We start from the raw sequence: 12148 nt of genomic DNA on the forward strand, positions 1-12148 counted from the left end.
TCTTGAGACTCAGTGCTAGGAAAGCAGAGGGCACAGCCCATATTTTGGCTAAAATAAGGAAAATTATATTTATATATTAGCTTAATATTTCAAGTCACCAGAATTTAATTAGAACATACTTTATTCCCAGCAATTGTGAAGGGAAAGGAACTCTAAAAATATGGAAAGAGATTTGTTTGTTTGTTTGTTTGTTTGTTTGTTTGTTTGGCTTCTCCCCAACATCAACATTAAATATCTAAATTATTTAGAAAGTTATTCTCTTATTATTGCAACTGCAACAGTCATGCTTTGCATTAGAATTCTATTAAAGGTATCCTGGCTCAATTGTACAGGACAGATCTAGACCTTTTCATATATTTTTTAAAAAATAAATAATGTCATATGCAATCAAGTTGGATTTTTCATGTATAGGTGAAGTTACATAAGGTGTTTTGCTCTCTGTCTCACAGACAGCTGATGAAAAAATAAACAGATTGAAAGAAAATAGAAGTGATACTTTATTTTGGTGGATTTCAGTTGTTTGTGGTTTTTTGGTTTTTTTTTGATTCTTTGTTTTTTCTTAAATTACTACTAACTGGCTTTACTTATGCCTCTGTTTTTAGGAGAATGAATTTAAGATCTTCAAATCAGATCCTAATTTAAGTCCTTGAATTTGAATACATTTCATAGCAGTTTTGATGCATCAGAAGCAAATATTCAGCAAATCAGAAATTTCCTCTAGAATTCTGCTGTAGCATTGGTATTTGGCAGTGATGTTTATAAGGCAAGCTGATGTTTTTGTTCAGGACTCAAAAGGAGTTTTGGACTGTGATAGTATGGCAAAACTTCAGGTTAGATTAAGTATTAATTTAGATACCAAGAAAAGTCTGGAGAAGTGTAACAGTGAGAAGATATTATTGTGTTTCAAGAACACTTTGAAAAATAACAACTCACAGCCTTCAAAGTGTCTGTGTATACAGACCACATCTCAAGCAGTGGTTCAGACTGATTTTCCTTTATACCGCATAGTGTGTTATGTTCATGTCCCAGTGAGGACACTGGAACTATTACCCAGAAGTCTTGTATTTTGTTCAGTTCTGAATTCTTCCTCATAGTCCTAGTCTGCTGAATAGGGAGGAATGGAGAATATAATTACCCAATTCCCCCAAAAGAAGAAAAAAATTCAAATCTGTAGAAAATAGATTGCTCAAGGATGCTGAAGATTATGGCTGAGAATGGGGACTGGTGAATAACAGGGTTAAATTAATGATTTGAGGAAAGGGTATATGTTTAGATAAGAAGCTGTTATTTGAAATATGCTGCAGTTTCTTTGCACATGGGAAATAACCACATTAAAATGGAGTTAGTTTGACCAGATGTGTTTTTACTGGATATCTCAGTAAAGACATATTTTGAATTTTTACATAGTTTGTGCAAATTGTACTAATAAATAGATATGAATGTTGTTCTGAATTTATCTCCCATGTAAGCAGGTGAATGCTGTCATATGATGGCATTCCTATTTCTCATATTAGACACTGATGAGTTTTCCAGGAAATAGTTTATCAACTGTGTTTGGTACTATTATTTTTTTATCTTTTAGAGGGCTTACCGGGAGGAGCAGCTCATTTACAGACTAATGAAACAATCTCAGCATGAGCGAAGGATTGCTGCTCAACTCATGCATGTTCGGCATGAAAAAGAGGTGCTAAGGCAAAACAGAATTTTCAGGGAAAAGCAATATGAAGAAAGACGACAGAAGGAGTTCCAGGAAGCTCTTGATAGAGAAGCGGTAAAAGATTAATCTCTGATTTGCTGCAGGAGTGCTAGAGTACCTTCCTGTTACAGAATGAAATTTGTGTTGTCAACTGTTAGACTTCAGGACTTTTCTAGGGACATGATGATTTAGTGAGAAATATATTATTTTGTCTTTGTTCAAAGTCACAGCTATAGGCAATAAGGATGTAGCTGTAACTGTGGAACTGAGTGCATTTTGTACTGTGTTAAAAGTTTGGGAGAATTTTGCAGGGAAAGAACAGCTAATCACCTGATCCAGTAAAACATGGGCCTGCCCACAGCAGCATGTTTGAACTAGATGGCCTCTATAGGTCACTTCCAACCCAAACCTTTCCCTGATCCTGTAATAGGGGATAAAACTGAGTAACTGAAAGTCTGATTTTTCTTCCATACTGATTTTAACCTTGTGGGAAGACATCTATGTGTACTGAGTTTTAAAAGGCACAGTCTCACAGAGGCAACGGGACAATAACCTAAGGTCCTGTTTCAGGAATCATGTTCTAAATTTCATTTAGATACGATCTGTTAAAGTCTGTTTTTGAAAAATGCTGGAGTAGTTTCACTCATGAGTGTTAATTTCTGCTTTGAAGATTTAAGTTGATTAAAAGGACTTAAAATTCTCTGGAAAACTGCCAAGTGCTATGCTCATAGTAGGCCAGAATATAATATTAGAATTTTTTTCTCCTGTAAAAAATTATCAGCAACTCCAAATCCTCCAGCACAGCTGGAATCCTATGTAATCAGCAGCTATAGCTATTGATTACATCACCTCTTTAAGTATGCTTTCAGCTACCACCACAGGAAGTGGTGGTGGAGCACACCACTACAGGAACTACTGATGATTTTCTACCATGACCAGAAATCTTTCAAAGATTGAACAACATCAATAATATGAAATTATTTGAAGATCAGAATCTAGTAAGATAAATTACTTATTCTAAAAAGGTTGTTACACTGAAAGCTGCAATTTCACTGCCCTCAAGGACTGAATATGTCTTAATCTGTTTGTCATAAAAGAAGTAATGGGTTTCTCCTTTATTTTATTCTATTTTGGAAAGTAAACAAATGGAATTTATAGAGTGAATAAAAATGCTTAGATTTGTTTATGTGTTAGTCTGCCTGCTGGCTATGCAACTGGTGAGAATCTAGCTGGTTTTGTTTCTTAAGTTAATTTTCATTTTCGAGACTGTGTATCTCTGCACTTTCATTTTCATTGCAGTCTCAAATTTTTTCCTTAAAAACAATTCTAGGCTCTTGCAAAACAAGAAACTATTGATAACGAAGAACAAATAGCCAGAGAAAGAGAATACCATGAGAAAATTGCTGCTGAAAGAGCTCAGGCACGCTATAAAAAGCATTATTCTATATGCTGGGAAATTATATGCCAAATCATTGATATATCAACAAAAGTAGGAGAATATCGTCAACTGACAAACAAGTGAGTATGTAGCTTCTAGGCAAAAATAACAGCTCTTAGGTAGCTGTTAGGCTGCATTAATCAGACTGGTTTAAGCATTATAGCAAATTATGTAGTTTCTCAGATATTTTATATGGCAGCTGCAATTAGTTTGTATGTGAGAATGGTAACATTGTTTTTGTGTGAGGATTGACTGGTGTGTAATACAGAGTGAACTAATGCTACAGCCTTAGCATAATTTCTTGAAAACTCAACTGACTTGAATTCTTAGGACACCAAAATCCACTAGTGCCACAGTTTGTGGAACTGCTGATTTCCTTTCTTATTAACAAATTCCCTAGTTAAAAGTTAAAACTGAATGGTACTCATCTCATCCTAGTTTGCTTCACTAGGTGAGCACTTCCTCAGAATAACACAAATAGGATGAATTCCCCAAATTATATAAACTGCCTGGAGTGTCCAAAGTACATCAACTGAGCTCAGATTCTTCTGAGTCCTCCATGCTGTGATTCCCTCTTGTGACATGCCCGAATTGCACAGGGTTTCTGAGAAGATCCTGCAAAGGCAGTAATCTCCAAGTGCTTGTGCCATAGAAGTGTTTCAAATGTCATGGAGTGGGGCGTTGTTGCTGTGGTTCTTTCATTAATATTCAGTCATTTGATTGTGGGTTTAGACTTGCAGCACTAGAAGGTATGCCAAAATCTTACTGCTTTTTAGTGTAATTATATGTTAAAATAATAAAAGTGTAACCATATGAACTACACATTATTGTATTTCATGGAAATTATATAAATTTAGATTATTTAGTATATAATAAAATAGTCAGACTAGGCACACAGTTTAGTGAAATTACTAACTAAAGAAAAAGTTTAATTCATATAATTCTGAATTAATTTTGACTTTGAGGAAAAAATATTGTATAGATATTTTTGGCAAGAGGAGACTTTACACCACAAAAGGAAAGAATATTTTGGGGCAGGGAAAAGTAATGATAGCAAAACTGTTACTGCACAGCTCTGCTAGCCAAATATTGTGTGATGACACATTTGTGAAAACACTGCAGCCTACAAGCTGTCATAAAAGCAAACACTTATAAAACGCTGTAATAATTACAAGATGCATCACAAACTGTAATTAGTATAGCATATGCTTGTTTCATGATTGGAATTCTTGTAAATTTGGATACACTATTGTCAAATATCCAACCCTCTAACTTTTGGTATAAAACTCTTCCTTTTGATTTTTCCTTCTTTCATTTTTCATTTTTATGCAGCCGTGTTCCACTAAAACTGATGCTGGATTGGAAAGAACTTTTTTTTAATGGAAAACCAATATATGAACAAGCTTCAATTCAACCTTTGCCAGATGAACCTAGCCCAGAACAACTTGTAGAGCTGAATAAAATGAGTCTGTTAGATGAAAAAGATTATGGTGAATACAAGGTACACCAAACTGATGAGGCGTAATGGAAGATAATACACCTTGCTTTTTCATAATCATAAACTTCATATTGTGATCCTGCATTTTGTTCTATTATTGGTTTCTATTGTCAAATTTAGACAAGCATTTTCTTTTCATTGCCTGATGTTTTATATGAAAACTGTATTTGATGTTAGTAGCAGTTATAATTCCTTTCTTATATATAATCTTTATTATATTTCTTGAGTTGTAGGATCAGCATGTTAATTGCAATGCGGTGACTTTTCAGCTAATTGGAATTGAAATGTATAATTACTATTACCGGATTGGAAAATGCAACAGAAAGTCACCAGTAAAAGCAGTAAAATGAAATACTAGATATGTTACAAAACTTGAACTCTTAATTTCATCAATTTTGAATGAAAGCTCTCTAACAAGATTTATTGGTTTGAGTGAACTATTTGCTTTGATGCAGTACCTTTTTTGGAAATTATTAAAAATGGCTGACATTTTTCTTAATCTTCTATTAGAATACAAATAAATATTTTTCAGGGTATATTAACTTCATCAACTTTTCAATATGTCAATGTTATTTCAAAATAGAAATATTAAGGGTTGATGATTCCCTGTTAAAATATATTATACAATTTTTTAAAAATTATATTGATGATTATATTCATTAAATCTCACTACATATTTAGGCTTTTTAAATAGCCTGGTGAGTAGAATGTGACAAAATCTTGGCGAATACCCAGTCTTTTTCTTGTTAGGGATTTATAACTACAATACATGTTTGATTTTTGTCCACATCCTGAGCCACTTGGTACATGTCTGTTTTGTAGTGAGTATAGATGTTTATTATGAGTTTCTGTGATGAATGCCTGAAAGCTCAATTTACTGTAGCTTCATTTTTAACATATGCCTTTCTGATTTATCTCTTTATAAGGTCCTAATTAACAGCATACCAACTCATGTAGGAATTTTGTGATTATTTTCTTTGGTGAAAAAGGGCTATATATGAAATCAGCAAGGAGGGCATAAAAAACAGGCAGGAAACAGAAAGCACTAATGAAAAATTAAGGTCTTCAGTCATATTTTTATTTACATTATGAAGTCTCAGTAATCTTCTGTAAGTGTAGCATCACTGAATGTTGCAAAAATGTATTGACTCATTGAAGGCCTCTTTTTTCCTGCCAGACTATTTCAAATTATTTAATAATTAATTTATTCCCAGATGTTGTTACTCTTACGCCTTTCTGAATCATTATTCATCAAAAACTGACATCATATGACATGTGAAATTGTTGGCACCAGTTCATACTTATGTCTTCTAAAAACCTAAGGGAACACTAATTCTTTCAAAGTCTTGCTTCTAGATAAAAATTTGTTGGTAGGTCATTCTGACAACTTTTGTAGAGGTTTTCCTAATGTTTGTGAAAAAAGCCCAGGACAGGCTATTTGGCATGTCTCAAGAATACCTTGCCTACATTAGGCACACCAGCTAAAAGTGTCAGATGTATTTGATAAAATACAAGAAAATACAGTGCCATCAGTCTATTGCACTTTACATATTATATTTTATTATAAGAATATTTTTTGAAACGACCATGTTATAAGTTGTGGCTAATCACTTAATAGATTAATACAATAACTAAAGGCCAAGCATAGCTTTAGGTACTTCTCAAATAATTGTTGGTTTCATTCAAAAGTATTGACCAGGAATTACATAACTCCCACCTGGATGCCTGAAAACTTGTTTCTGAAAGGTAAACTATTTTACCTCATGACAGGTACAGTCTAGCAATCTTCTGGCTAAAAGGGTAAGATAACTGAAAAGTGGGGGAACCCATTCCACTTGGAATTAATTTTTTCTAGAGATCTAATAGAATTTAAAGAACTGATCCATCTCTGCCTATAGGTTTAAAAAAAAGTTATTCAGATAATGCAAATATTTGGGTTTTTTAAAGGATATCTTTTCAATTACACATGAAGAAGTGCGTTTTCTGAGAGATGATAGAGAGGGGATATGGTGCAACCCAAAAATATTTACTTTATTTGTTTATATTGGTTAAAAATAAGTGACTTCTAATTTTAATTTAAATTTATTTTAGACTTATAATTAATTTTTTTTTTTCTGTCTGGTAGACATGTTCAAAGACAGCATTGATCATGTTCTACTAGTAGAATGTATGCTATGACAATACATGGTTCAGATAGTAAATTCAGGAAAATGTTGTATATTCTACCCAGAATATGAGTTCCAAACCTTATATTTGAGTAGAACTTTAGCATTGTTCACTTCTGTTCATGGTGAAGAAATATTTAATTTATAGAATTATACAATTGTTTGGATTAAAGGTTTGTGAAGTTCATTTCCTTAAAGCAAGGCCAGCTTCTGATTCAGGTAAGGTTGCTTTGGTCAACTTGCAATTATTCCAAGGATAGAGATTTCACAGACTCTCTGCACAATCTTTTCCCATGCTTTACTAGTTTCATTGTGAACCATTTTTTTCTTCCTTTTTTTTCTGCTTGGAATGTTCCTGGCTGAAACCTTTGACTTTGCCTTCAAAGCTTTGTTGTGCATACAAAATGAAGTGACAAACTGGAATCTAATTGGAAATATTATTAATCTACATATTTCCAAAGAGCTGTTTAATATCCTCCAACCAAATAAATATTAATACTGGACTGGTATTATTCTGTAGTAAATATCTTTTAGCTTTTCACAGCATAAATTCCAGGACAGCCAGACTTTCCTAGTGCTATAAGATGTGAAACTGGTAGAGTAAAAGTACAGTTCTGTGTTCCATTCTTTGGACTACATTCTTTCATTCTTCCAGTGTGATTGAGAGTAAAATGATCTTTGCCAGTAAAACCTAGTAAATCATACAAATAATAAATTTATATTTATCTCAGAGTAGATGAACTGTAAGTTTCTTAGTATTTCCTTCCCTCAATGATGTTAGAATTTGTTTGAGTTGTTGGCTTTGGTTTGATTTTTTTTCTCTCTATTGAATGTGTGTTGGGCAAATACATATATTTGAAATCTTTATTCATGACATTTTTAGAGGTTTAAAAGTGATACTGGGCAATAATATTGCCCAGTTTTAGAATACAGAATATTAGGATAGTGGATTTCTAATACAAAAATCTGCTACTGATTAATTCTATAGTATTGGTGAAATTATTTTTCATGTTTATGGAATTTAAAAAGTGATACAGGATTCTGTATTAAATTTGCACAGCAAAGTTCTGGTAGTGTGGGGCTGCAGGGGTGGCTTGTCTGAGAATCTTCTGGAAATTTCCCCCATGAAATGCCAGCGCTGACTCCAAGATGGAGCCATCACTGGCCCAGGCTGAGCCAATCAGGGATAGCAGTGGTGCCTCTGTGATAAAATATTTAAGAAGAAAATAAAGTTTTTTGTGCAGATGTCAGACAAGAGAGGAGTGGAAAGGTTTGAGAGGAACAACTCTGTAGACACTGCGGTCCGTGGTGAATTACAAGGAGGTAGTGCTCCATGCACCGTTGTTGAGATTCTACTGCACCCCATGGAAGCTCATGGTGATGCAGAGATCCACCTGCAGCCCTGGAGGAGCCCACACCAGAGCAGGTGGATGTGCCTGAAGGAGGCTGTGAGACAATGGAAACCTGTGCTGGAGCAGGCCCTGCCAGGACCTGCGGCCTGTGGAGAGAGCAGAGCAGCCCACACTGGAGCAGGTTCCCTGGCAGGAGCTGTGACCCCATGGGGGACCCATGTTGGAGCAGCATGTTCATGGAAGGCTGTACCCCATGGAAGGGACCAAGCTGGAGCTTGGTTTGTGAACAGCAGCCTATGAGAAGGACTCAGGCTGGATATATTGGTGGAGGACTGTGTCCTGTGGGAAGAACAGCATGCTGGAGCAGATGAAGGTTCCATTCTGAGGAGAAAGCAGCAGCAGAGGCAACATGATGAATTGAACATAACCCCCATTCCCTGTTCTCCTGCTCTGCTGGGCAGGAGGAGCTACAAAATTTAGAATAAAGTTTAGCCAAGGAAGGAGGGAGGGCTGGGGGAATGGTGTTTGTAGGATTTGTTTTAGTGCTCACTATCCTCCTCTGATTTTGATTAATAGTAAATTCCACCAGTTTCCCCAGGTCAAGTCTGTTTTGCCCGTAATGGTAATTGGTGAGTGATCTCTTCCTGTCCTTAAATCATGAACCTTTTCTTGTATTTTCTCTATGGCATCCATCCAGAGGCAGAATCACAGAATATATGAAAATGTTTATATAAGTACTTGTCTCTCAACTAGTTATTAGTGAATATCAATAAATATTTAATGATTGTGGCATAATTACAGATTTGAATAAGGTTTTATTCAAAAAACTGTTATTATTGGGTACTATTCAAATTTCATTATTTTATGTATTTTTTATGTGAATAAGTACATATATTTAGAAAGATAGAATATTGAGATTTGCTAATTTTTCATTTATACAGAGTATGACAGGGGAATGGAGCCCAACTGAAGAGAACAGTGAAAATAAACCTCCTCTTAATAATAACATATTGGGTCATGTGCTTCGTAGACTGATGGAAATGTTCTATCCTCCAAAACCCAAATCTTCACGTGAATTTCCTTCATTTCCCGTCAAGGGATGTATTTTGGGAAAAATGTTTAGTGGAAAAACTACCTGTGCAAAGTTTGTTGAAAAAGGTAGAGGTTGTTTGTTTATTTGGCTAAAATTCTTTAAAATGTTTGTGTTAAACTACCACTCTTAAATTAAAATTGTTTGGGCAAATTCTTGCATTAGTAATTCTTGAACCTCAGATGCATCTGTATTTTGCTGGGGTTGATTGCATGTCATTCCTTTGTTATATTCCAAAATAAACTTAGAAACACTGGACCTTGAAAGTAATATTAATGTTGTAATGTCAATACTTCTTCATTGAGAATTGGAAAATGAGTTTGGTAAACTTCTTTGGAGATACTGGTTTTAGAAGAGACTAGCAAGATAGCTATGCAATTGTCGATAAATACTATGAAATAGTTACAGAGAAGAAAGAGTGAAAACAATGTACATTAGAAGCCCAAATTAAATAATTAATTTAACTGCTTGTAATAGTTTCTCTGTGTGTATACTCAACTCACATTGTAGCTATCTAATGTTTTTGTGTATTAGTTTGCAATATTCAGGTACTATCTGTTGGTACTCTGGTTCAGGAGGCCATTGAAGCTTTTCTTAATAATGAAATGAAAAGTGAATCCAGCATAATTTCACAGGAAGCAGAGAGTTCTGGAGAGCAAAATGAGGTAAGTATATTCCCTAGTTTTGGTCTTGGCTCTAACAGGTAGAAGGGGATTAAATGTGTAAGGAAAAAAGCATGTTTGAATATTTTTACTCAATTTCAAACTTAATTCTAAATTTTGACAGGTAAGACTGGAAGAATCAGCTTGAATTTACAGGCTTGTTTTTTCTGTAAGATGTAATTTTCATTCTAAGCCATTTCCTGTCATATTTGGTACAAGGCCCAGGAGAACTTACCAAATTCACCACCAAATCTTCTAGAGGAGCTCCAAACAGAGCCCACAACAGAAGTTCCTACAGGTAAGTATTTCTTGTTGCACAGGTTTTCCTGTGTGTCTCAGAGCCTTGGGACACCTCAGTCATTTGCATGTACCTACAGACATTTTCCCCAGCCCTCCTTTTGTGGAGAAATCTGCAAAAGCCCTTTTTGTTACCCTTCTGGCTAGACACAAGTCAAGGCCTTTTCCCCATGAGGAAAGCCAAATACTGAAACAAATTTCCTGGAGAGGTGGTGCAGTCTCCATCTTTGTATGTTTTCCAGATCACATGGGGTAAACAACTGAGAAATCTGGTCTGACCTTATAACTGATGCCACTTTGAGCAGAAGCTTGTATTTGGACTAGGTGACATCAAGAAGTTGCTTCCAACCTGAATTTCTCAATGCTTCTACGATTCTAACAATTTTATTTACTTTCTGTATTGATTTGTTCAAAGAACAATAACAAGCCATGTACTTTTATTCTTTATCTGTAATGATGAATTTGATAGTAATAGATCATCAAACTTTATTTTAGAACCTATTTTAGACAATTGTCTTGTTGAAAAGGATCCGTCCCAGCATGAAATCCAGGAAGAATTTGAATTGGATAAGAGTCAGGATGGCCTATCCAAGGTTAGTAGTCCAATTTTAATTTCTACTTTATAAAAAGATATTAGTTAAAATGGTGAAGTCAATTAAATGGTGACACCTTTTTCATAATTTGGAACAATTGTCCATCATTCAACAATTGTGCTGTTGAAAAGGATCCATCTCAGGATGAAATCCAGGAGGAATTTGAATTGGATAAGAGTCAGGATGGCCTATCCAAGGTTAGTAGTCCAATTTTAGTTTCTGCTTTATAAAAAGACATTAGTTAAAATGGTGAAATCCATTAAATGGTGACACCTTTTTCATAATTTGGAACAATTGTCCATCATTCAACAATTGTCCTGTTGAAAAGGATCCATCCCAGGATGAAATCCAGGAGGAATTTGAATCGGATAAGAGTCAGGATGGCCTATCCAAGGTTAGTAATTCAATTTTAATTTCTACTTTATAAAAAGACATTAAAATGGTGAAGTAAATTAAATGGTGACACTGTTTTCATAATTCGGAATTACTGACATCAGTTCAAGTATTTTCTGGTTTTTCTGAAATATGAAAAGGGCTTATTGTGAAAATCTGTTCTGTATGTTGTTTAGAGTTGTACATCTAGTTAAAATTCTATATTTTATTGTGAAATCTTACAAGATCATAATTTACATAAGATGTGATATTTTCTATGACATTTCTGAGTTAGCAAAATGTATTTTTTCTTGCTGCTGCCAAGCAGATACTTCATCCCATGACAAGGTTTCTTTTCTTTATGTAAAAAATGCTCAATTCTACAGTGATTTCTTTGGCCTACTGCTCATTCAAAATTACTTCCAGAGCTATGATATAAAAGAATCCCTGTAAAACTAATGAATTGATGTGCTGCTGTATGAAATAATCAGTGGTAATGGAAATCAGAATAAGCTGAGAACCAGAACACTTAATTTTAATTTTTTTTGGCCTTTATATCCTTGGTTTTTCTATCATGTTTTTTTCAGCATTTTTTTTGACTGTAATCATGGAAATCTGCTGGAGATTTCAATTAAAGTAGGCATTTTTTACAATTAAAACTATTATCCTTAATAGACTCCCCCAACTATTGAACAGTGATAAATAATAGCCACCATCCCCAATATAAATAAATAAATAGTAAGTGATATAAAATATGGAGTCATACACTTTTCAAAGACTCTTTTCAATGACTGTTATGGGCATTCTGAGCATACCTTGCACTCTTCCACAGCTATCTGTACGTGCCCAGCTTGGTGCCGCATCACAGAAATGGCTGAAGAATGGCAAAAGTGTTCCTGATGAATTACTAATTGACATCCTCTTGGAAGCCATTACGTATGAAATTGTATAGATACTTGGTTTTATCTACTCTTGTTTGACAGAA

At 34.5% G+C, this 12148-nt stretch overlaps 1 protein-coding gene across 17 annotated transcripts in view; it reads left to right on the plus strand.

Annotated features, from left to right (window-relative positions):
- SPEF2 (sperm flagellar 2) overlaps positions 1-12148 on the plus strand; it is a 74681-nt gene that overhangs the window by 16951 nt on the left and 45582 nt on the right. For 15 of the 17 annotated variants that reach the window (XR_010352262.1, XR_010352263.1, XM_064403107.1 and 12 more), the window contains 10 exons: positions 1583-1771; positions 3027-3214; positions 4467-4635; positions 9091-9307; positions 9774-9904; positions 10121-10199; positions 10694-10791; positions 10923-10988; positions 11120-11185; positions 11996-12099. Coding sequence is in view for 15 of the 17 variants with exons in the window: in XM_064403107.1 (XP_064259177.1) it covers positions 1583-1771; positions 3027-3214; positions 4467-4635; positions 9091-9307; positions 9774-9904; positions 10121-10199; positions 10694-10791; positions 10923-10988; positions 11120-11185; positions 11996-12099 (1307 nt within the window). In the remaining 2 variants the exon portion in view is untranslated. The remainder of the gene's footprint in view (positions 1-1582; positions 1772-3026; positions 3215-4466; positions 4636-9090; positions 9308-9773; positions 9905-10120; positions 10200-10693; positions 10792-10922; positions 10989-11119; positions 11186-11995; positions 12100-12148) is intronic. The other 2 variants (XM_064403103.1, XM_064403102.1) reach the window with 2 other exon arrangements.

The sequence above is a fragment of the Passer domesticus genome, chromosome Z (genome assembly GCF_036417665.1).
Source record: "Passer domesticus isolate bPasDom1 chromosome Z, bPasDom1.hap1, whole genome shotgun sequence".
Lineage (NCBI taxonomy): Eukaryota > Metazoa > Chordata > Aves > Passeriformes > Passeridae > Passer > Passer domesticus.